At 50.4% G+C, this 23,672-nt stretch overlaps 1 protein-coding gene across 8 annotated transcripts in view; it reads left to right on the top strand.

Moving 5' to 3' along the window:
* The window catches only part of DEPDC5 (DEP domain containing 5, GATOR1 subcomplex subunit), a 112,167-nt gene that overhangs the window by 31,333 nt on the left and 57,162 nt on the right, over positions 1-23,672 (top strand). For all 8 annotated transcript variants that reach the window (XR_011965236.1, XM_072599851.1, XM_072599854.1 and 5 more), the window contains exons 9-21: positions 2,235-2,313; positions 7,467-7,528; positions 8,908-8,977; positions 10,253-10,325; positions 12,772-12,875; positions 13,772-13,846; positions 15,105-15,239; positions 15,730-15,791; positions 16,434-16,507; positions 18,683-18,752; positions 20,112-20,148; positions 22,231-22,351; positions 23,319-23,539. Coding sequence is in view for 7 of the 8 variants with exons in the window: in XM_072599851.1 (XP_072455952.1) it covers positions 2,235-2,313; positions 7,467-7,528; positions 8,908-8,977; positions 10,253-10,325; positions 12,772-12,875; positions 13,772-13,846; positions 15,105-15,239; positions 15,730-15,791; positions 16,434-16,507; positions 18,683-18,752; positions 20,112-20,148; positions 22,231-22,351; positions 23,319-23,539 (1,183 nt within the window). In the remaining variant the exon portion in view is untranslated. The remainder of the gene's footprint in view (positions 1-2,234; positions 2,314-7,466; positions 7,529-8,907; positions 8,978-10,252; positions 10,326-12,771; positions 12,876-13,771; positions 13,847-15,104; positions 15,240-15,729; positions 15,792-16,433; positions 16,508-18,682; positions 18,753-20,111; positions 20,149-22,230; positions 22,352-23,318; positions 23,540-23,672) is intronic.

Raw genomic sequence — 23,672 nt, 5'->3', positions numbered from 1 at the left:
TTCTGAAAAAGCGGGGCTCATGCTCCTGGATAGACACACACCACAGTCTGTGCTGCCCATCCGTCTGCCTTTGCATGTCTTCAGCCTGGCAGTGCTGGTCAGCTCCTTTTGAAGGTGGTTTTTTTTTTTTTTATTGAATTATTTTATTTGTTTTCAGTGTTCAACAATCACTTCCATATGTCTTAGATTTTTTTTCACTCCCTCCCCTTCATTCCCCCCTCCTTCCCCACTTCCTCCCTGAAATGGTGTGCAATCTTATATAGTTTCTACATGTACGTTCCTATTAAATGCATGTTGCATAGAAGAATTAAGGTGAATGGGAGAAACCATAAAACAAAACAAAACATAATACAAAAGAAAATGATCTGCTTCATTCTGTGATCCAATTCCATAGTTCTTTCTCTGGATGTGGAAGGCATTTTGCCTTAAGAGACCACTGGAACTTTTTTAAGTCAATGCATTTCAATGAATTTCATTTTCTACCAGAAAAATTCCTCACACACTGTGGTTGTTGCTGTGTGCAAAGTTTTCCTGGTTCTGCTCCTTTCACTCAGCATCAGTCTATATAAGTCTTTCCAGGCCTCTCTGAAGTCTTCCTGTTCATCATTTCTTATAGCACAACAGTATTCCATTACATTCATATACCACACCTTGTTCAGCCATTCCCCCATTGATGGGCATTCCCTTGGTTTCCAGTTCTTGGTCACCACAAAGAGAGCTGCTAGAAATATTTTTGTACATGTGGGACTCTTTCCCATTTCTGTGATCTCTTTGGGATAGAGTCCCAGGAGCGATATTGCTGGGTCAAAAAGTATGCACATTTTTGTAGCCCTTTGAACATAGTTCCAAATTGCTCTCTGGAATGGTTGGATCAGCTCACAGCCACACCAACAATGAATTAGTGTTCCAACTCTCCCACATCTTCTCCAGCATTTATCATCTTCCTGTTCTGTCATGTTAGCCAACCTGATAGGTGTGATGTGGTTGAGGGTGGTTTTCTTTGGGGAAGAGAAGACTGAGTCTGGCTTATCTAACGATGGAGTTGGGATTGAGACTTCAAGTCGTCAAGGCACGGTCTGTGTGTAGCCTGAAGGAGCCTCCCTGTCAGTTGGGGTGGTGAGCTATAAATCACGAGCAGTAAGAGAGAAGCATGAGATTTAGGTAATCTGTTGTTGTAAGTGCTTAATTCATGCTCATTCGTTTAGCGCAGTGGGAGAAGAGATTTCACAGAGGTGGACAGACAAGGGGCCTGGGGCCTTTGGCAGCTGCTGTGAAAGTGACCACCATTACTGCTCTTAGGGTTACAAAGTACCTGCTCCCAACACCCTTGTAGGATGGCTGGTGCAAGTATCATACCTCTTTTACAGAGGAGGAAACAGCCTGAGATCAGAGAAGTGGTTTGCCCTGGTTCTTATAATGAATCACAGGACCTCAAACCTGGGGCTTTTCATTCCTCCCAGATGACTTCCTGTTCCTTCCTTTCCCATCCTGGAGCCTGGAATAAAGGGAGGCTTTAGTGAAGAGATAGGTAGGATTTGGATCGGTGGAAAGTAACGTGGAGGACATTCTGTGAAGAGAGCCTAAGCCCACCAGGGGAGCCAAATTCCCTCCCAACTATTATTACCTGTGGTCCACTAAACTCACTAAACTCTAAACTTCATTGGCCTGGGAGAGGGTGTGATTGTGGTATAGCCTAGGGAGGCCAGTTAATAATGTTCATGTAGATAAATCCCCAAGGAAAGGGGAAGTCATGTGTCATGGCTTTGTCTTATGGAAGTTTAAAGGCATATGGTCCTACATACAATGGTGGGGTGTTTTGTTATATCCCAGTGTAGATTTGGGAAGGGTTTAAATCAGTTCCCTTCTATGGTTTGTAAATTAAAAAGAAGAAAAAATCTCTTTGCTCACTTACGTGGGTTCATCCCTCCCCTTTGTCAGCTCTCCATTCCACAGGGATCTCGGCCTCTGTGTGTAGGGATATTTGCAGAGGTATGCACGGCCATGGACATCATGCCTCCGAGAGGGGCTCCTCATCCTTGCCCCCTTACCTTTCTCTAATAGACATTGGTATCTGTGTCCACATGAAGCTAGTGGGGGCGGGGCGGGGCCAGGCAGTGGGGAGAGGGAAGCACTATTTGTAAAGCCAATGAAATGCTGCTTTTATTATTGTGCTATGTGAGCGCTCTTGGGCCTTAGCCCTTGAAGAAAATGTGACTGTGTCTGTTTTCTTTCAGGTGGTGTTCCGTTCGACTTCAGCTATGGTTTATATATTTATTCAGATGAGCTGTGAAATGTGGGATTTTGATATTTATGGTAATGTTGCTGCTAGATGTGGATGTGCAGAACTGGGGCTCTTGAAAGGTCGCCCTGCTGCAGTGCTGAGATCTCACCGTCCAACAGCTGGTGCATCAGTGCTCCTGGCTCTGGGCTTGGAGAGATCTCCGGGCTCCTCACTGTGGGTCCTTCCTGTCTGTTAGCACAGACCGAAGCCCATCCCTACCTTCTGATCCTCTGTAACTCTTGTCATCTTAGGTGATTGTTGTACCACCGTGCTTGGCACGTAGTAGGTACTGTGTAAATGCTTATTCCCTTTCCTTCCTCCCAGTGTCCAACTACCAGTTCTACAAAGAGGCCTTTATATGGTGCTTTACAAGTATTATCTCATTTGATCCTCACAGTGACCCTGGGAGATAGGTGGTATTATCACCCCCATTTTACAGATGACGACACTGAGGCAGACAGAAGTGAAGTGACTTGCCCAGGGTCACACAGCTAGGAAATGTCTGAGGCTGGATTAGAATTCCTGACTCCAGGCTCAGTGCTCTGTCCGCTGGGCCACCTAGTTCCTGTGCTCTGTTGGGAATACCAAAGCCAGAATTGGCTCTTTGCTAGCTGTGGGATCTTGGGCAAGTCATTTGCTCTCAGGGCCTCAGTTTCCTCATCTGTAGAATGAGATGAAGGGGCAGTCCTTTTCAGCTTTAGCTGTGTAATCCTTTAATCCTCATCCTTTGATTGCCTTGTGTTTGATGCACATTTCTCCTATCCTTGGCCATCACTTGAGCTCTCATGGAGTCTCAGTGACTATCTAGTCTGTGTTCCATGCCTTCTGCTTGAAAGTCTCTATTTAGGGAGAACCCACCACTTCTAAAGACAGGCTAGTCCCCTCTCTGTGGGTAAGGTTTTCTTACCATCAGCCCTCGATTTGTCTTCTTGCACCTTCCAGCCTGGGAGGGTCCCAGGCCTGTTTTACAGGGCCAGATAGAAGTGTATCCCTCTCCTAGGAGAAACATCTTCTGATGTTTGAATAGAGCCTTCTTATTCCCTGCTTTCTCTCCCTTCCCCCCAAGTCCTCTCCAAGCTAAACACCCCCAGTTCTTTCAGCTGACTTCCCTGTGGCCCTTTGCTCTTGTGTGGACACCCTCCAGTTTATCATTGACCTTCCTAGAAGGTGGTGCCCAGAATTGAGCACATTCGCCAGCTGCTGTTTGACCACTGTCATCTTCTCATTCCTGGGTGCCGTTCCCACTGCTCTGCACTGACATCGTGTTAGGCTTCTTTGCTGTCATGTCACCCTGTGGCTGCATGTCGACCTTGCAGTCCATTGTAATCCACAGAGCTTTCCTCTGCCCCAGTTTGTACATGGGAAGCTACAGTGCCTGAACCCAGTGTAAGACTTGATGTTTATCCGAGTTCCATTTGATTGTATTTGAGTTATCCCAGTGGTTTGACCTGTCTAGATTTTTGGAATGTAGATTTGAGCACTTCCCTTCCCTCTCAGCTTTGTGGCATCTGCAGATCTGATAAGCATGTCCCTACCTTCATCCAAGTCACTGATAGAAATGTTCAGTAACACAGGACCAAGCTGAGCTCTCTGAGGTACTCTACTGGAGACCTTCCAAATTGGAGACTACTCTTTGGGTCCAACCATTTGACCCCTTCTGAATCAGTCTAATTATACCGTTTTCTAGCTCAGCGATCCCTGTATGGGGTTTTGACTCTCGTTTTAAGAAGCACTGAAGGGGATGAGTGGAAAAAGTTTAAGGAACCCTTGTCTAGTTTGCGTTGAGAGAGAGAGAGAGAGAGAGAGGGAGGGAGGGAGGGAGAGAGAGAGAGAGGGAGAGAGAGGGAGGGAGGGAGAAAGAGAGGGAGAGAGAGAGAGAGAGGGAGGGAGAGGGGGGGGGAGAAAGAGAGAGAGAGGGGAGAGAGAGAGAGGGAGAGAGAGAGAGAGAGAGGGAGAGAGGGAGGGAGGGAGGGAGGATCAAACGCTTTAGTCTAGATAAACAATGTTTACAACCGTTGATCTGTCAGGTTACTATCCAGCAAAAGGAACCAAGGTTAGTGTTGTTTTTTAGAACATCTATCACTACCTTTTGTTACAAAGTCATTTCCCTTAAATTGTGTTTCCTCCCCCTTGCTCAGTCGAACTCTTCTTGTAACAAATAAACATTGAATTAAAGCTGGCATGTTTGGCAGTCGGTGCCACATGCCACATCCATCGTCCCCCCTCCCCCATCTGCTGAAGGGGCTGGGGAAGGGAGCACGTTCCATCCCAGTTTGGAGCGTGTCATCACAGAGCACACCTGCCTTTTCTTTGGCTTCCGTCCACTTCTTCTCATTCTGCCTCAGTTTATACAAGTCTGACAGTGTTTCTCTGGACACTTTTACTGGTCGTGTCTTGTGGCCTGTTCCAGTTTGTTCACGCGTTTCACAGCGGACACGATCCCATTTTGTTTCCTGTTTTTCACTTTCTCTCATTCACTACCCCCAGTAGTGGTGTCCCACTGGCTAAAGAGGTCTATAGTGAGGCCAGACTGGCACTTTGTGATTACTGCTTCCTATTCTAGAGATGCTCGAACTTCCTTTAATAGAATGTTCTAGAATTTTGCCAGGAATTGAAGTCAAGCTCATGGGCCTAGAGTTTGCAAACTTGGTATTCTTCCCTTTTTGAAAAGCGCCCTTCTCCCACACTGCATTACTCCCCCGTTCTCCACAGTCTTGACGGGGTGATCAGGAGTAGCTCAGTTACCACGCTGACTCGTTATTTCAGGGTCCTATGGCAGAGATCATTGGGCCAAGGGTCGCTGGGCTTCCTCACTCTTACTGTGGTTCTCAGTTCCCGTTTGTCAGGTTTGTCTTGCCATCCTGACTTGATTCTCCTTGGCCGTGAAAAGAAAAGACAAAAGCGGCTTTGTTTTCTTTCTGCTGTCATTGTCTCATGGATGAATGAAAGATTGAAAAAGCATTTATTTACCACTTATTGTGTACAGAGAGAGCATGAACAGAAAGGCCAGAGGCCCTGCTCCCAAGGAGCTCACGTTCCAGGAAGGGCAGAACAGGGCAGAACCTTAGGAGGTTTCAGTTGTGAGTTGGATGGAAAGGTCCCGTGGTCCATAGGGCGCAGTGGCAAGGCAGATGGCAGTGCCCTTTCTTTAAGTATCATCTTCATGAATCAGTTCACATCTGTTTCTAGGTGGAATCACTTGGCAGTGCCATGGTCATTGGTGGGGAGCACTTTCTGGGTCTTGCGTAACTGTGAGTGCCAAGGAGTGGGGAGGGGGCAGGTCTGAGGTGGTCTGGGAGCACTGCTTTTCCTGGCATTCTTGGCCTTACTCGCCTCTGAGTGGCATTTGGTATTGGTAATGGGCCCTTTTTCATTCCCTCTGGATGATGATTTAGGATGCCAGGCTGGAAGCATTGCCAGTTGCCAGGTGTGTGTGTGTGTGTGTGTCTCTGTGTCTGTGTGTCTGTGTCTGTGTGTGTGTGTCTGTGAGAAAGAGAGAGAGAGAGATGCTTTTCCTGTGATTCTTGGGTGAAGTGTTCTTGCCTATATCCACTGGGACATGAAGGGAGGTTGTGAGTTTGACCCTTTTGGCACATGGCACCTCCTGTTTCTTCCCTTGGTGCTTTGCTGCTTCAGCTAGGCTTGCTTGGCCGGTGGTAATCATCTCCATTCCTCAGCTCACCTCTTCTCCCATGCAGCTGGCATCCCTTTTGTGGTCCTCAGTGGTCTTCTGCGGCCTTGGCTCCTTCTGACATTCAGCACCCCTGACACTGGTCTTACATGCCCTTGTCTTTGCTTCGTATGTATTCTCTGGTCCCTCCCCTTGTTTCTTGCTTCTCTACACGCTCTTTTAAAATCACATGTCACCCATGTGTCCACAGTGGCCTCTTCAGATGGATCATCCTCCCTTTGTATTTGCAGAATTCCATTCTTGAGAACATCCCATTATTCTTTACCAGTTTCCCCTGTAGACATTGAGCCCATGGAATCTTCTTCCCTATCTTCTTCTAAGCTGTGTGAAGTCAACTCTCTGTGCCACATGGGCATAGCTGGATCTGTCATTCCCATGTGCCAGACTTTCCCAGCTTTCCTCCACTTCCTGACCTAAGCTCCAAGATGGCCTTCATCATTCCTTGCCTGGGTTCCCATTGTTTCTGCCCCATAAACTCAGAGCCTCTCCAATAATGAGAATCAGACCAGAAGAGAATTCTCTCTTGTTGGCTTCCTCACCTTCTGAAGGTTGAGATTTGTCATTAAGGTAAATCAGAATATTATGAATTGTTCTTCTTTTGGAACAAAGAGGGCTTCCCCAGGTGTCTGGGTCACTACATTGTGCTTCAGTGGACTGCCGATCTAGTTCTTCTTTCCCTCCTGGTGGTCTGGAGCAGGCGGATGATCCTATTGCTTCTTTGCTGCCTCTGGTGATCTTGACCCTGACTGATGGGCTCCACCATCCCCCCACCCCACCCCTGTCATCTCCTAGGTTTCCTTCCCTGAGTATTAATGCGTAATGCCATTCCTGTCTACCCATTGTTTCCTGTCCTGTTTCCAAAGCCATATTCCAGTCATGACTCAGCTCATTCCCTGGTCCCAGTATGATGAGGTCCCCTTGGCCCCATGTTCTCGCTGGTTCATTCCTTGTTCCCACTGCTCTGTCTCTACCCTCTTATGAAGGCCCTTATATCACTTCACTAGAACTGGTGCTACCCACTTCTGTCTCCTTTGTGTCTTCTTGCCCTTTGGGTCATCTGACATTGTGATTCTTCAGAGAGCCTGGGGACTTGTGGATCTTTAGCCAATTTACATCTCAAAGAGGATACTGGGATTAAAAAGTCTTTTGTGGCAGTCAGGGTACAGACTGGAAGGCCTTTCTCCCATCAGATGGCAGGATGGTGTTTGGGGATCAGCTCTCCTTGGCTCTAGGAATGGGTTCCATTTTTCTCATTCCCCAGGCCCTCAGGATAAGGCTGCCATTTTCCTTTTTTATTGATGGTGCCAAAGGCCAGATTGGGTTTCAGGAGACAAGTAAAAGGTTCCCCATGAAGTGAACCCCAGATGCCATATCCTGCTTACCTGGTCTGATGGGACCCTGGCTTTTTCTCAGATTAGCTTTGCTGCCATCTGTGGGATTCAGAGGGAGAAACATCTGCATCCCATAAACTCTGCTCTACTCCTTCCTTTGCAGGAGATTTGTATTTTGAAAAAGCTGTGAATGGTTTCCTTGCTGACCTCTTTACCAAGTGGAAGGTACGCTTAAACTTTCTCGTTTGGAATCTTGTGCAGTAGGTGAAGCGTCATTGTGCATTACAGCCGTTAATGTGGTAGATGAGCTTGACGTCAGAAAGACCTGAGTTCAAATCTCACCTCTGACACTGAATAGTGGGTGTGACTCTGGGCTGGTCACTTAACCTCTGTCACACAGTGGCCTGGAGGAATATTCCAGAAAAGGAGTTCTCAGCATTCCTGAGATCATAGACCCTGAGGTATTTGCCTTTGCTTTCAGTCAGAGCTCTTATGGATTAAAAACCTAGTGGATAGGCTTTTACTTTAAAAATGTCTGAGTATTTATTTTCTTTTCCAATGGGACATGGATGGAGTCAGGAAGATTTGAGTTCTACTCCAGCCTCAGACATTCGCTAACGGTGTGACCCTGGGCAAGTCCCTTCACCTCTGTCTTCCTCAGTTTGCTGATCTGTAAAATGGGTCTAATAGCAGCTACCTCCCAGGGTTGTGTGAGGATAATGACTATAAAGCTTTTAGCATAGTGCCTCGAGCACATTAGGTGCTTTATGAACATTACTCTCGTTACTGTTATGGGATTGAATTCTCAATCTGGATAGAGCTGGTGGTTACTGAGCTGGTTACTGAGCAGCTCTAGGCTGTGGTTGAGAGGCTTTGTGCCTAAGGAGAGCCAAGGGGAGGGAGAGGAGCAGCGAGGGGGTGAGGGATGCAGGAGATGGGGCGAGAGGTAGTGCTTGGCTGGGCCTCTCAAGGCCCGTTGTTGGCCAAGTGGAAGTGGGGGGAGGGAGGCACCAGCCTGGGCTGGCCAGAGGGCGCACGTTTTCACAGAGGAAGAAAGGGGAACATTAACCCAGATCACACAGGGGGAAAGAGAGCTGGGCACATGTCCTGGTGGCAAGAGGCCTGGGTCCAAATCTCAGAGCTTGCTGGAAATGCTCCTGTGCCGGGGGGTAACCTGGCCAGGGACCCACTGTATTACCCCGGGGTTCTTATTTGCCCAGCCAGTCCCTCCCAGACATCTTCTCACTTCTTGGCAGTCTGGCTAAGCAGGAACCTCCACGAGCAGTGGGTTGGGAGCCCCAAAGACCAGTGGCAATCCTGACCAAATCCCTGTATTTCTGCCAGCTCTGCTGGGGATGAGGAAAATGGCCCAAATAGTGAGTCTTGTGGCAGAACCGCAAAGCCACTGTCCTCCACAGCTTTTTCCCCCTCTGTCCCTGCCTCCAGCATCTCACACTGACTGACCCTGCCCCCCATTTTTGTGGTGTGGCCTGGGAGAGCAGACCCTTCTTCTCCCTGGAAGAGGCTTCCCCAGGACTCACAAAGTGCTCCATTCAGGGACCCTATGGAATCAGCTGCTCCTCACTCTTCTCTTTCTTGTGCAGGAAAAGAATTGTAGCCATGAAGTGACTGTGGTCCTGTTTTCTAGGACTTTCTATGATGCAAAATCGATTGGTGAGTCTGTCTCCAGCCTCCCTTGCTGGTGTCCTTTGGCCCATCTCTGCAGGCTTCGGGTTCTCACTGGCTTCTGGCTGGATGGCAGCCTCTTCAAGGCCAGGACCTCTGTCTGCCTCCCAGGCCCATTAGTATTTGGAATGCAATGGGTGCTCTTAGGGCAAGGACACACAGGTCATCCTGAATATCTCTGACTCTAATACTAAATGCTTGCCCACTGCTCAATTGAGGCCAAGATTGGAACCCGAGACACCAGCCCTGCCTTTATGGAGCTTGTGGTCTGGTGTCAGAGAGCAGATGGGTCACAGGATAGAGAAGGGAGGCTCGGAGGGGCCCAGGATGCTTTCCTGGGTCAGAGGACCAGGCCTGAGGCCCTGCCTGGACTCGCTCATGGCCCCCAGCTGTGAGAGCCAGACCAGAAAGGAGAGTTTGGGGAAAGTGAACGAGGTGCACAAATGGTTTTCTCCTTCTCAGTGTACACAGGGGAGCATCTGAAGTGCTTTTATTTTATTTTTTAAAATTTAAGTTTTACTTTTGGCTGTGGTGAAGTTTTAATTTTTAAAAATCGTTTTAATTGATACCTTTTGTTTTTAGATTATAGTCTTTCCCAAACATATTGCAGGCTCTCCCTCCTCCACCACTGGCCTCCCTTTGTGGAGAGAGAATCATTTAAGCCAACTCTGCACTGGGTCTGATGGTGGATGTAGCATCCTGCCCCCATAGGCCTTCACTTTGCTATGAAGAGGGGAGAGGTCCTGAGCATGGTCCTTTCAGCTCCTCAGCACACGACCTTCTCATTTATGTTCTTGCCATCCGTGTGTGTCTGGTCCTGATTCTGCTTCCTTGGCTCTGCCTCAGGTCACATGTGTCTTCTGGGTTTCTCTTAATTCCTCAAGTCCTTATATGACTTTGGTCACAGTCAGATTCCATGATATTCTGGTATATGGGCACCCATTCTATTTCTGGTTTTTACTGACATGGATGGTGCAGTGGGCACTGCTTTGGCCATCGTGGTGGGTGGCAGAAGGCCTTTCTTTCGGTCTCTTTGGGGTATGTGTTTGATGGTGCCATCTCTGGATCCGTGACTAGTGACCTGGGGATTCCCCTAATTGGAGCTCATCTTAAGAGGCATATTAATGTGCAATTAGGGCCATGGGTGGGTCCCTTCTAGCCAGTTTACTCTGCTGTGGACTGGCCCTCAGGACAGGAGGGGGCAGGGAGAGGGCCCCTCTGCCCTTCCTAATGGAGTATCTCCCTCTGCTCTCTCCACTTCAGATGAGTTTCCTGAGACACACCGAGCCTCAATTCGACAGGATCATGAAGGCAGATTCTATGAAGATTTTTACAAGTAGGTTTTGGCCAGCTGGTGGTGCTGCCGTTTTCTGAGATGCTCATGATGTTTCTGGGTTCTCCCACATTCCCTGAGGTGTTAGGGAGAGGCTGGAAGACCAGTTGTCACAGATCATGGCTCAGGGATTCATGCAGTGGTGCAGAAAGCCCCTCCTGAGGCTTAGATTCCAGGATTCTGGGAACAAAGAGCTGAGAATGAGAGCACTAGAAGCTTTCCTGACACAAAATGACTCTAAAAGCCCCTCTGTTTGTGCCTTTGGTGTGTGTGGAGCACAGAGCTGGAATGGGAGGGGGAGGCATGGAGAAACAAGGGGCAGCCAAGGCCTTTTCCTGCCCTTGTTGGGCTTGTGGTATGGAGGATGAAGGAAAGATGGAGGGAGAGAGAGAGGAAGGGGGAAAGAAGAGAGAAAAAAAGGAAAGAGGGAGGGAGGAATGAAGGAAGGAAATGAGGGAGGGAGGGAGAGAGGAAGGAAGGAAAGAAGGATGGAGGGAGAGAGGAAGGAAGGAAAGAAGGATGGAGGGAGAGAGGAAGGAAGGAAAGAAGGGAGGGAAGAAAGACGGAAATAAAGGGTGGCTATTCAGGGCTTCTCATGGGCCAAACCAGATGGCACGTGCTGGCCGCCACACAGATACAGAACATGCCCCTACCCTCGGGCATCTTCCCTTCTGGTAGACGTCCATGAAGGGGAGAGGTGGTCCCGGAGGTAAGCAAAGGATGGTGAGTTAGTCCCAGAGCAGGTCAAGGAGGTGCCTCTGAATTTGATTCCTAGGCTCAGAATGGGGAGAGGAGAGCAGGAATGTTTCTGCAGGAGGCAGGATGGCTATATGAGAAGGAAGAAAACAGACCTTTATTAAGCACCTCCTGTGTGCCAGGCACTGGGCTGAGTGCTTTTCAAATGGTACCATCTCCTTTGTTTCTCAACATCTCTGGGAGGTAGCTGCTTTTATGGTTCCCATTTTATAGGTGAGGAAACTGAGGCAAACAGAGACTAGGTGACTCGCACAGGGTCACCCAGCTAGTGAGTGTCTGGTGCTGGATTTTAATTCAGGTATTTCAGCTCCAGGCCCAGCGCTGTGTGTACAGTGGCATCCTGTAGCTGTCTGGGGTGGGGGTGAGTGGGGAGGCCCAAAACTGACTCGGTTGGATTTCTGGAGGTCTCCTGTGTGTCCCAGAGCAGTAGGGACACAAGAAGCCAGGGTGGATGGCCCCAGTGCTCTTCACACCCCTTCCTTCAGCTTTCTTATGATGTTTGCACTGATGGCATAAAGAGCGCTTCACAAATATCGTCTCGTTTGACCCTCACTTCAGCCTGGGGAGGGGGTAAGTGCTTTGACTTACCCCATTTTACAGATGAGGAAACTGAGGCAGGCAGGAGTGAATTGACTTGCCCAGTGTCACCCAGGAAGGCAAGGCCTGAGGCTAGGTTTGAACTCAAGTCCTCCTGAGGTACAGCGTGGTATCCATTGGGCCGCTTCATTTAATTTGTGTTTTCAATGGCCGGCACATCCCACTTTGGTTTTATTTAAAAAGCCTGCTTTCCCTTTGCATATTTTTTCAGTCATTTGTGAGATCAGATCATCTGCTTCTGCCCCAAATAGATTTTCCTTTAAAAGAAAGTTGGTAGTAGTAATCTTGGAGAAGGGCGCTGCTTTCAGCTTGCGGCTGGCACTTCTTTGTCTCAGTTTTCTTTATGAACAGATTGTTTTCCCTAAGAACCTTCTTCCTGCTTCTGAAGGTCAAAGCCTTGGGCTCCCAGAAGTGCTGGAGATCTCCCTTGCCAGGGCCCCTGACATGTCTGGTAGACTATGCTTGGATGCCACCCCAGGGATGGGGAGCTCATTCCCCTCAGGCCTTGGGCCTCTCTGTAGGTTCATTCTCAGGCAGCTTTGGCCAGAAGTGTTTGCTTGCATGGTGTGAGCATCTGCCTTTCTGTACTTTTCTGTGCTGCAAGACCATCTCTGTGATAGTCCTTCAGAGGCTGGCAGAGAACGTGCCTGAGCCCCCTGGCTTCAGGCTTGCCTTCATGTGAAGGCTCTGGCTTTAGTTGCGGCTGCTGAGCCTCTGGAGGCAAAAGATTGTTGTCTTGGTCTGGCCCTAGGAAGCACTTCTGAAAGCCATGTGGTCAATGGGGTATTTTAGACTGAGCCGAGGCCTAGGGCGGGGGCGGGGCACCTCGGTGCTCCAGCTCTGACTTTTCCATGATGGTAGGGATTCCAGCTTCTCCTTTGGATCTTGGCTTTCAAGGCTCAGGGCTGGAGAGGCTGTGAAGGCTCATGGAATAGATCCAGGCCTGTTTTTTAGATGAGGAAAGCAGTGAAGTCCTTGCAGGGAAGTCTTATGGGTCTGAGCCCTGCCCCGCAGTGCCCCACAAGGCTTGGAGCCCATCTCTTCTCTGGGGCCAGGGGCTAGTGCCTATTTTTTGCCCCCTTTGTGTTTCCTGCAGGGTGGTGGTTCAGAACGAGAGACGAGAAGAGTGGACATCGCTCTTAGTGACCATTAAGAAGCTCTTTGTCCAGTACCCGGTGCTGGTGCGACTGGAGCAAGCAGGTACCACCTGTCACTCCCCAGTAGCTTTTGTCGCTGTCTTTGTCAGTGCTCTTGCTTCTACTTTTGGCCAACATCAGGTTGGCGGTGGGTCAGCTCATTTATTTCTTGGGTAGCTCATTCCTGTGAGCCTTGTGTGTGCCCTGCCCTTGCCTGGCACTGTCTCTGTGCCTTCTGCCTTCAGGAGTATGGTTTATAGGGGGCGTTGTGAGTGGTGAGGGAGAGGTAGCCCCGTGATGCAGACCCTTCTTGGGTACCCTGTTGGGGTGTGGCAGTTATTGGGCACTTGAGGGTTCTGATAGCTGGGTCCCCACTTGGAAGAGCCTCATGTTGAGTCCTGGTGATGAATCATGAGGCTAGCCACACCCGGTGTGCATGGTGTGTGTCACCACGTCAGCAGTGTGAGCAGTGACTGGTTTGGCCCTTGCGTCCTTGTGACTGTGCGTGGGTCATTGGCCTAGTCAGTGGAGGGGAGGACCTCTGCTGACAGGATCTCCTAATGTGGAGGCTGGATGTGGAAGCTGGACATGGAAGCTGTGTTAGCCGTGGGTTCACGGCCCTGTCCTCCTCTCTTCTCTGTAACTTGTTTGATGAGGGGCTGAGTTTTGTTCCACTCGGCCCTTGGACAGACTTAGGAGCAGATTCCTCCTCCTCCATAACTTCATGCTGCCCCAGCTCGTCGTGAGACCCTCATTGGAGGCGTGTTGGGGTAGAGGGGATGACCTGAGAGGCCGTCACTGTTGGCTGGGCAACTGATTCCACTGGGTCATGGAGCCTCAATCTTCTGTGAAATGGGGGTGAAGAGGAGGATGACACCTTTTCTCCCTTCCTGAAGGTCAGTTGGTAACTGGTGGTCGAGTCATGTGGGGGCTGACTTTGTCTTTTATCTCTTTGCACAGAGGGCTTTCCTCAAGGTGACAATTCTACCTCAGCCCAAGGAAACTACTTGGAGGCTATTAATCTGTCATTCAATGGTGAGTGTGGAGCCTGGGTGCCTCCTGGATGCCCCAGAGATCCTGAGCCTCATGCCTGGGCAGTGAGCAGTGGGCACGGCCTTAGAGCACAAGCTCTGGGCCATAAGGGTGATGCTTAGATGAGATCCTTGTGCTGGGATTGGACGTGGCCATCCTTCTGGGGCCTGCTTCGTGGCCACAGCCTGGGCTGCTTGGACAAGACCTCTCCAGCATGTGGAAACCCTCCCTGGCCACCCTTTGTAGAGCTGGCAATGCTCCCCTGCCCCAGGCAGCCAGAGCTGCCAGCCTTCGAGCAGTGTAGCCTCCTGTGTGCCTGCTGCAAATTCCCCCCGCCCACATCACGTGCTGGGCTTCCCTCTGCCCTTCTGGAATTAGTGGTGGTGAAGGCGCAAGCTTTGACCCATGTGTCCTGGGTGGGAACATTCATGCATGTGTGAGTGCATGTGTACGTGTGTGCTTGTTGCTGGAAGCTGGGGGTCTGCAGGAGGGGGGCCAGGGTACTGCTGTCATGAAGGAACCCCTGTCCTGTGGGCTGGTTGCTACTTTTTCAAAGTACGAACAGTAGATCTTTGAATTGGAAATGAAAGTTCTGATTCCAGCAGATCAGAGGCCTCCAGCATGGCCATCTATGCTAAAAGGGCTGGGGCTTTGTCTGCGTGCTTCTCCCTCTGCCCATGTGATCCCTCTCTTCTCTCCCTGAGCTGCTGCTACCACTGCCTTTCCTATATTGTTCACCATTTCCTTCCAGCCTGGGCCTTTGTCAGGCAACAGATATGTAGGCCCTTCCAGGCCTCCTGCTGCCTTCCTCATTTGAAAGCTTCCTAAGATCCTAGTCCTGGAGCTGGCATGGACCTCTGAACCCCTTTGTTTTTCAGGGGAGGGAAACTGAGGCCCAGTGAGGGGATGAGACTTGTCTAAGGTCCCAAAGGTGGTGTAGGCTTCAGTGGGAAGACTTGAACTTATGTGTTCTGACCTGAGTTGCTCCTGTGTCTCTGCTGAGGCACACTGGCCCAGCTGGAAGTTGTCCCTGTGGATGTGGCCTTTGAGATCCCAGGGTCCCTCAGGAGTCCACAGAGAGCCCTTGCACTCACTGGGGGTGTTTTCCCGAGGCTTGTTTCAGGGACAGGAAGTCAGGGTCCCCATGCCCTGTGAATGAGCTCCTCCCTGGCTGCTGGAGCCCTGAAAGTTCTGCCAGTCCAGAGGATGTCAGGGGCTCCATCCTAAGTCGTGGGTCCTGTACATACTTGCTGTTTTTCAGTGTTTGACAAGCACTATATCAACCGCAATTTTGACCGGACGGGGCAGATGTCGGTGGTCATCACCCCTGGGGTGGGCGTGTTTGAAGTGGACCGGCTCCTCATGATCCTGACCAAGCAGCGCATGATTGATAATGGTAACATCCCAGGGCTTGGCCTCTTGACTGTCCTTCACCACTCTGTACCTTGAGGCCATCCCCTGAGCTGGCTCTGGGACGGAGCACTTGTTCAGTGCCCACTGTGCCTATGGGCCACAGAACTATGAGTTTTTTCTGTTACCTTAAGGGCAACCCCACGCACCTAGATTAGTACGTTCCAAAGCAGCACAAAATAAACACAGACCGTGTTGGGAGGGAGCTAGACAGGGTCCTGCGGTGAGGGGAGAGGCCCCAGTCTGTGAGGCTCCATCCTTTCTGCACAGAGCCCAGAGTTCCGGGGATGAGGCCTGGCCCTCCATCCCCCAAGAAGCTCAGGAGGCCAGACTGTTCCAGACCATGGCAGGCCAGCATGGGCCAGGGTGGGGAGTGAGCAGAAGGAAAGCATCCCCACCTTTCTGAGCCAGTGCCAGACTCTTTGCTTGTTAGCTTCTTTGGCGACAGACAGAAAGGGTCCTGTTCTTTCTCCTAGGGATCGGTGTGGATTTGGTGTGTATGGGGGAGCAGCCACTGCATGCTGTGCCACTGTTTAAGGTAAGGAGGCTGGGAAACTGTCTTTTATCTTCGAGTGAACAGGCGTTAATTAAGCACCTGCTGGGTGCCAGGCATGGTGCTAAGCCTCAGGGTCACAAAGAAAGGCCAAAGGCAGACCCTGCCCTCAGGGAGCTCCCTGTCTAAGGAGGGGGAGGCAAGATGCTAACAACTCTGGACAGAAAAGCTCCAGGTGGGATAAACTGGGGATAATCCACAGAAGGCATTCTGTCATTAAGGGGATTAAGTGGGAAAGTCAGGAAGGACAGAGGTGACAGTGAGAGTGCCTGTCACTTTAGAGGTCAGGAACCGTGGGAAACAGGGACTCAGAGGCAAATCCCCAGTACTCTGTGGTGGGAGCAACTGGGGCCTTGGGGGATGTTGAAGTTCCCAGGAGGCCAGCATTCTCGTCCTGAAGAATGCCATGATCAAAGGCCTGGAGATGGGAAAGCTGAGGGTGTCTTTGAGGGAGGCCACAGTGTTGTCCTCAAGGGGCAGCAGCAGGAGAGGAGGCTGGACAGGCCTAGAGTCCTGAATGCCAAGCGCAGGAGTTTGGGTTTTATATTAGGGACCAAGAATCCTCTAAAGGAGTTTATGCTGTGGGGTGGAGGTTGTTCCACACTGTAATTCCTTCTCTCCTCTCAGCTGCATAATCGAAGTGGTCCTCGGGATTCTCGTCTTGGAGATGACTACAATATCCCTCACTGGATAAACCACAGGTAGTTTTGCCCTGGAGATCCTGGGAGGAGCGAGGGTCTAAAAGACTGTGCTTGCAGCCTTTGGAGGGTCCCTCAGGTGGCAGCCACTGGGCCTGGAGAGACCTGCAGAAAGCCCCAGGACTCATGCTCCAGCCCCAAGAGGGTCAGCAGAGAGGCCTGGACTCTGCCAGGCTGACCCACTCATCAGCTGGCATGCCTTCACGAAGCCCCTTCCAGCATCCTGGGCCCAGGCTGGGGATGCAAGGACGGAGTTGAGACGCTCTTGGCTTTCCAAGAGCTTTGTCCTCGAGAGAATGTTGGGTGGGGGCCTCCCCGACCCCCGTGGTCACTCATGGCTCAGGAATTTCTCTCTAGAATCTAGAGCTGCAGATTGTGGTGCTAAGAGGGACCCCCAGCAGGTCGTCCTTTCGTCCTTTTACAGATGAGGAAAGCAAGGCACATGGGGAGGACCTAACTTTCCAGGGTCCCTGATTCTGGTGCTGGCTGCCTGGCCTGGGGTATCTCTGCCCTTCTACAGGCATGGATGGCTGGGGAAATTGGCCCCCTCAGAGCCCGAGGACTGTAAGGATAGCGAGCCTGGGTGTTAATGATCCACTGGGCAAAGTGAGGGCAGGAATGAAAATGATTAGGACAGGCCACAGGCAGAGGGAAAATGCTAGGGTGCAGAGTCAGAGTCCAGGGTCACATCCATCAGTTCTGAGCCATGTGACGTAGTTGTTAAATCTGTCAAATGGCCCTCTTAACACTTGTGCAGCCTTAGGTGGTGAGCCACGCTGGCACCCTTTGTGGCCAAAGGGCCCTGTAGACAGGCCCATGAGGCAGAGGCCCAGACAGGAATCGTTAACCCTTGTGGATTCGATGAGCTTTTCCTCAGACACAGGGAATCCAGCAGATCAGCCCGGCCTGGTTCCTCACCTTGATGATGATTGTGATGTGGGATTCCTTCCTGTTCATCCATTTGTGATGGAAAAATGGGTGGCTGGAAGGGCCTAGTCCGATGAGTGGTCTCAGCATTGTTCTTAAAAACTGAAAGCCTTTTTTTTCTAGAGACAAAAATTATGTGTTATCTGAATCAAGTGACTGTGAACATAGATTATGTAATAAATTTACTGTGGAATGGTAGGGCTGGGAGGGCCCTTAGAACAGGGAATGTCAGAACTGGGAGGGGCCCTAGGACAGGGATTATCTAGAAGGGAGCCTAGAACAGGAAATGTTAGAGATTGTCCAACCCCTCCCCTTTATCTTGTTGAAATGTAGGCCCCGAAAGGGGAACGTGGTCTCTGCAGTCACCCATTGAGTCAGTCCAGAGTTTGGAAATCATCCCAATCTCTTGCATCCATGTTCAGCCTCCTTCTGCTACCCCACTTCTTAACATGCCCAGGTCGATGGGGGATTGAAAATATAAAGAGATCAAAATGATTAAAGTCAGCGTGTGGAGGATGCCTGGGCCTGCATCTTAAGAGGGGCTGTGGCTCTGTAGGGTCCCTCTGGATCCCAGCTTGTGGTCTGCCCGGTCAGCAGCTCCTGCAACTCTCCTGAGTGGAGCCCAGGCAGCTCTGGAGTCGGCGAGATTTGGGTTCAGAGCCCTGACCTGTCCCCAGGCCTGTTGCTGACCCTCTGCTCCCTGCAGCTCTCAAAGACCCCAGGTTTCAGGGCAGGTGCTGACCTGCTTTGGTGGAGAGTCTTTCCTTGCCTGGGAATTCCCTGTATCTGAAGCAACATTTCACTTCTGGATTGGGGGAGGGCTTAGTCCTGTAGCTTCTGTTATCTCGAGGGGTCTCTAAGTGCAAACCTTTACTTAGCAGATTAGCCTATATTCATTAGGCAGCTGCCATGGGCCTGGCCTGAGCTAAGAGCCATGGGCATCAGAATCAAAGACAGGACCCTTACCCTCCTCGGCCTGGGAAGACGAGGCTCACTTGGAGTAGAGGGTCTCTTCCCCCCGACCAAGATGTGTTACCTCTATGGGACTGGAGGGTGATAGGAGGAGGAGGAGGGGGAGGGAGTGGTTAGCACAGCCTCAGGGAGCTGGAGAAGGTGCCCTGGGGACAGAAATGACTGATCCAGAGTGTGAGGGGGGGCAGCCCCAGACCCCCTCCTGGCTCCAGCCTCACTTTGCCATATTCCAAAGGGATAATGGGATCAGCTTAATGGGCCTCTCTCTGCTCTTTGCAGTTTCTATACCTCCAAGAGTCAGCATCTCTGTAACAGCTTCACCCCACGAATCAAGCTGGCGGGAAGAAAGGTAGGTTTCACCAGCCTCTCCTTGGGGCCTCTGGCCCTCCTCTGCAGCCCTCTCCTCCCTTCCCTGGCCTTGCCTTGAATAACTGGATAGTTAGGAAGACGTACTGGCTGGGGTTCCTGGAACTGTTCAGTGCCCCTGGCAGCTCCCGAAGGTGGTGAGTTTCAGGGTGGGTGTGCTGACTTTGGGACACAGAGTTGTCTTTTGGGAGTTCCCAGCAGCCACTGTTCTCCCAGTGTGCTCTGCTCATCCCCGGGGGTCCCTGAACTCAAACTTACTTTCCTAGTAAACAAGGTGTTATTTATCTGTTAAAATCCTCCTCCCTTTTCTAACCACTCCTTGAAGTAGCAGAAGTATATCTGCATTTGCTACAATTGAAATGACAGAGCACATGAACTGAATGCAGAAGCTGATAGAAGAAACTGGCTGTATTCCGGCAAGCCAGACACTAAGGAGATTTGCAAAAATATGTACAAACAGCGCCGTTCTTCCCATGAAATGTTTTTCGTTTTAGAAAGTATAATTATTTTTCATTAAAATTTGTTCTTTATGTTAACATAAATGTTAATGTGTTTAGTGTTCTTAAATGAATTGATGGATATTTTTAAATTTTATCAGTTTTAATTTCCAATATGGTAAATATTTATAGATAGAACCCTCATAACTAAGAACTTTTTGGGGGGTCCTGAGACCCAGAATTTTGAGACTTGCTGTCCTACCCTGATGAAGCCCCCTCTTTATACCCACAAGGGGATTTGAGTTGAAATCATTTTTTTAGACTTATAGTTTCCATGTGTGTAATATGATTGTACCTGTATAGCCTGTATCAGATCACTTGCCATCTTGGGGAGAGGGAAAAATGTAGAGCTCAAAATCTTCTAAAAATCAGTGCTGAAAACTGAAACTTAAAAAGAATTTTAAAAAAGAATTATAATTTCCAGAACTGGATGCCAACACCAATAGTCTCAGCAGATGCTTTAGGGGTTAATTAGAATTCTAGTAAAGTTTCCTGTCTGAATTGGAAGAACTCTCAGAGCTCGTGGAGGCTGAACATTGGCCTGTTCCTTCTCATGTCCCTGTCCTGTGTTGATTTATCGAGAGCGGTTCATCCGAGCACAGGCCTTGCTAAGATCTGAGGCCTTGCATGGGCATCTGTCCTTCTCTGTTGGAAGTTCCAGGTTCTAGTTGGCCTGTGGTCTTTGAGGGCCTCTTTGAAATGAGCCGTCTTAGGCAGAAAGACTGAGGATTAGCTAATGTGGGGAGCCTAGGCATGACTTTGGAAAAGACAAACGTGGTCAAGTGCAGTGCCTCGCTTTCATCTTTGTCCTTTCTTCTCACATCATCTGTTTAATTTTTTTCCAGCCTGCAACCGAAAAGACAAAAAACGGCCGCGATACCTGTAAGTGTTTCTTGGACCTGATTCTTTTGTGACCTTTGAAAACACTTGAGCCCCCAGCCTGGGAGCAGCAGAGGGGTTCCTGGGGTGCCTCTGGGCCATGCCATGGGGTTGGGCAAGCTGGTAGCCTGTTCCACAAGGAGGGTAACTAACCTCAATAGGGTGTTTGAGAGTTTAGGCAGTGCTCTGTGTCTCCTGGAAAGTCGGGGGAGCGAATGCCACTGTTCCTCCCATTTATAGATGAGGACACTGAATGAAGCTGACTTGCCCGGGCTCTGGGTTCCCCATTCCCCTTGGAGCAAAAAGTGTAGCTGTGGGAGGACCTGGGGATGTTCCCGGGCCTGAGGAGTGTGGCACAGAAGGAGGCCTGGAAGGACTGGGCGTCTCTGCCCTTTCCCAGACAGAGAGGCCGCAGCTCTCCCTCCTGGGAAAATGAAGGTGGTTTGACTCATTGGTCTCTCAGGTCCCTTCTGACTCGGGATTCCTGCTTTTATAGGAGACATCCTCACTGTCATGGACCAGGATAGGGGATGTATTGCCCCAGGCTGTCCCATCATGGACTCTCCCTCTGTGGTCCCAGATTGCCACCCGTCTTTAGTTTAGACCCATGGCATCCCACTCGTATAGAGATGGAACAACTGAACCATACAGGGAAACCCTGACTTAGACCACACCTTCTGTTGGATTTTCACTTATTTTGTTAACTATTTCCTAATCCTATTTTAACTTGGTCTGGGCCCCCTGAGGCATGTTGCACATTTGCCACCTCCAGCGTGGGTTAAACTGCGTGGACAGCCCCAACACCACCAGCCATCCCTATTCTCAAAGCTCCTCTGACTTGGGCCAGGATCCCCCGAAGCTGGTTCTCTGGGGCCTGGGCCTCTCCATCCCATGCTGAGGCTTCAGCAAGCATTTTAAAGCACACACTGTATGCCAGGGCCTGTGCTCAGTGCCAGGGACAGAAAGAAGGGCAGAAACACAGCCTTGGCTCTCATGGCTGCAGTTCTGTTGGGGGTGATGAGGCCTATGTGACCGGGCACACACAGGATAATGGAGAAGACCAGCAAAGGCAGGGCTTGTGTGGCACTTTTAAGGAAGGCAGAGGTGGGGGGATGCTCCCAGAGAAGGAGTAAGGAGGGGTCAGACTGGAGGGGAGTGAGGGCAGGACTGGGCCCCCAGGGGGCTCCCGGTGCACAGGCCCTGGATGGGGGGAGGGGGTCCTTTTCTCCTGGTGGGTGGAATGGGCCATGGTGTTTCCTGCATAGACTTCTCCTTTGCCTCTTGTTACTCCTTAGTCATCCAGTTGTGTCTGACTCTTCCTGACTTCATCTGGGGTTTTCTGGGCACAGATCCTAGAATGTTTGCCATTCCCTTCTGCAGCTCATTTTACAGATGAGGAAACTGAGGCTGACAGGGTGAAGGACTTGCCTAGGGTCACACAGCCAGCAAATGTCTGAGGCCACATTTGAATGCAGGAAGATGAGTCTCCTGGACTATAGGCCCAGTGCTGTGTACCATAGTACCCTCTAGTGGCTTCTTTCATCTTTTTACCTTTGCCTTTTATCCATCTTCAATTCATTGTTTTTAAGCACTCTGCTGCTGCCTGGGATCAGGGCCCTTCCTCATCAGCCTCCATCTGCGCTGTACGCTGAAGCATCTCTTAGCCCTCTTCCCAGGATGCGTTGTACTTTACTGGTTAGAGTCCAGTCAAGAATTGCAGTTTTGGATGAAAGAGTCAGTAAACAGTTATTAAGTGCCTAGTGTATGCCAGGCACTATGCCACAGGAGAGGAAAGGAAGCACAGAGTTGTGGACTCCACACTTTGGATGGGAGCCCTGAGGTTGCCCAGTTTGCTCTCAACATCATAGTGGTTTTGTGGCTGATTTGAAGACCGCCTTGGATGGGGACCCCAGCCTCACCCCAGGCACTCCACTTCTTTTGGGAAGCTGTGCTCAATCTAGTCCAAGCCCATAGGCCTGCTGTATGAACAGCTGTTCCCTCTCTCCTGTTCTGCCCTTGGGACCCCAGCAGGAGAAAAGCCTTGTTTTCGGTGGTTCCTCATCTCTCCTTTGTTGTGGATTTCAGCAATTGGGACCCCAAAGGAATCAGAGAATGCCTTACCCATCCAGGTAGACTACGATGCATATGACGCCCAAGTGTTCAGGCTGCCTGGCCCGGCCCGTGCTCAGCGCCTCACCACCTTCAGGTCCTTTTATATGTTTGCAGTGGGCACGTAGTGGGGAAAGAGCTCAGGATGTGGGTGTGGAGGGTAGGATTCTCTGCCCTGAGCTTGCCTGGCATCCATTTGAATGAGCCATTTGGTGGCTTGAGATGCTCAGGGAGGCTGCTTGGGAGCCGAGAACATGACCTTGAACCAGCTTGGGGAAGGGGACGAGTTGGGGGGACACATTCTCAAGGGCAGATGGTGGTGGAGCAGAGATTGCTGGCATTGGGGGACCTCCTTCAGGTCCTTCCTCTGACATCAACTGTGGGACCATGAACGGGTCACTCATCTTGGATCCTCAGCCAACCATTTCAGTTATAGAGGATGTGTGTGTGCATGGTCATGCATGTGCGTGTGTGCGTTGAGAGGCCCCTGGGTACAGAATCAGAAGTTTGGGATGTGTTCATGTACTCTTAGCTACTGAACACTTAGATTTTTACTCTGATTTCAATGATTTGGAGAGATTTTGCACTTTATAAGATATTTACATGTCTCTCCATGACCCTAGCCTGTTGACAATGCCCTTTTTAAATTCTGATCTGCTGTCGTGGGTATTTGGTGATTCCAGATCCCCCAGAATCAGCTTGGGGCAGACATGTCTTCTTTCTCACTTTAGAATCTCAGAATCTTTCAGATTCTCCAAGAAGCTAGTTTTAATCCTTCTGACCCAGAGGATGGATGGCTGAGTTCTCTGGGAACCTGTGGGCTCTATGCCTGCCGAGTCTTGAAGACCCAGGTCAAGAGACTCATGGGGTTGAGAGGTCATGTAATTAATCCCAGTGTGCCACTGACTAGTGGTGGCGCAGTTGGCAGGTCATTTTAATTCTTGAGGCCTCACTTTTTCCATCAGTAAAATGGGGGTAATGACACTTGTACCACCTATCTCAGTTCAGTTCTACCTTTGTAACTGCAAAAACCATTTCCTTTTTTCTTCTCCTCGGGCTGCCAGGTCCGTGAGGGAGCGAGAGAGCCAGGCCCGGAAGAGCTCTAGCTCCTTTGATGTGTCCTCAAGCCCGTCAGTGCAGAGTCGCACCCTGCCCCCAGAGGAGGTGAGGAGCCAGGCCTCAGACGACAGCTCTCTGGGCAAGGGCTCCCACATCCTGCTGATTCCTCACGCGCACCTGCACCAGTATGATGTCAGCAGCTCCCTTGGTTACACCAGCACGCGAGGTCAGTCGGGAGCACCAATCCTAAGAAACTTTGGACGAGGAGTCTCCCTCTCTCTTGCAGTGTGGAGTCATAGGAAGCTCCCTGCGCCCCTGAGAGTCGAATATAGGGAAGTCCCTGATGCCTCCCAGCTGGC

The sequence above is a fragment of the Notamacropus eugenii genome, chromosome 4 (genome assembly GCF_028372415.1).
Source record: "Notamacropus eugenii isolate mMacEug1 chromosome 4, mMacEug1.pri_v2, whole genome shotgun sequence".
NCBI classification, from domain to species: Eukaryota; Metazoa; Chordata; class Mammalia; order Diprotodontia; family Macropodidae; genus Notamacropus; species Notamacropus eugenii.
Note: the sequence above shows the minus strand (reverse complement) of the source record. Positions and strands in the feature narration are given on the sequence as shown.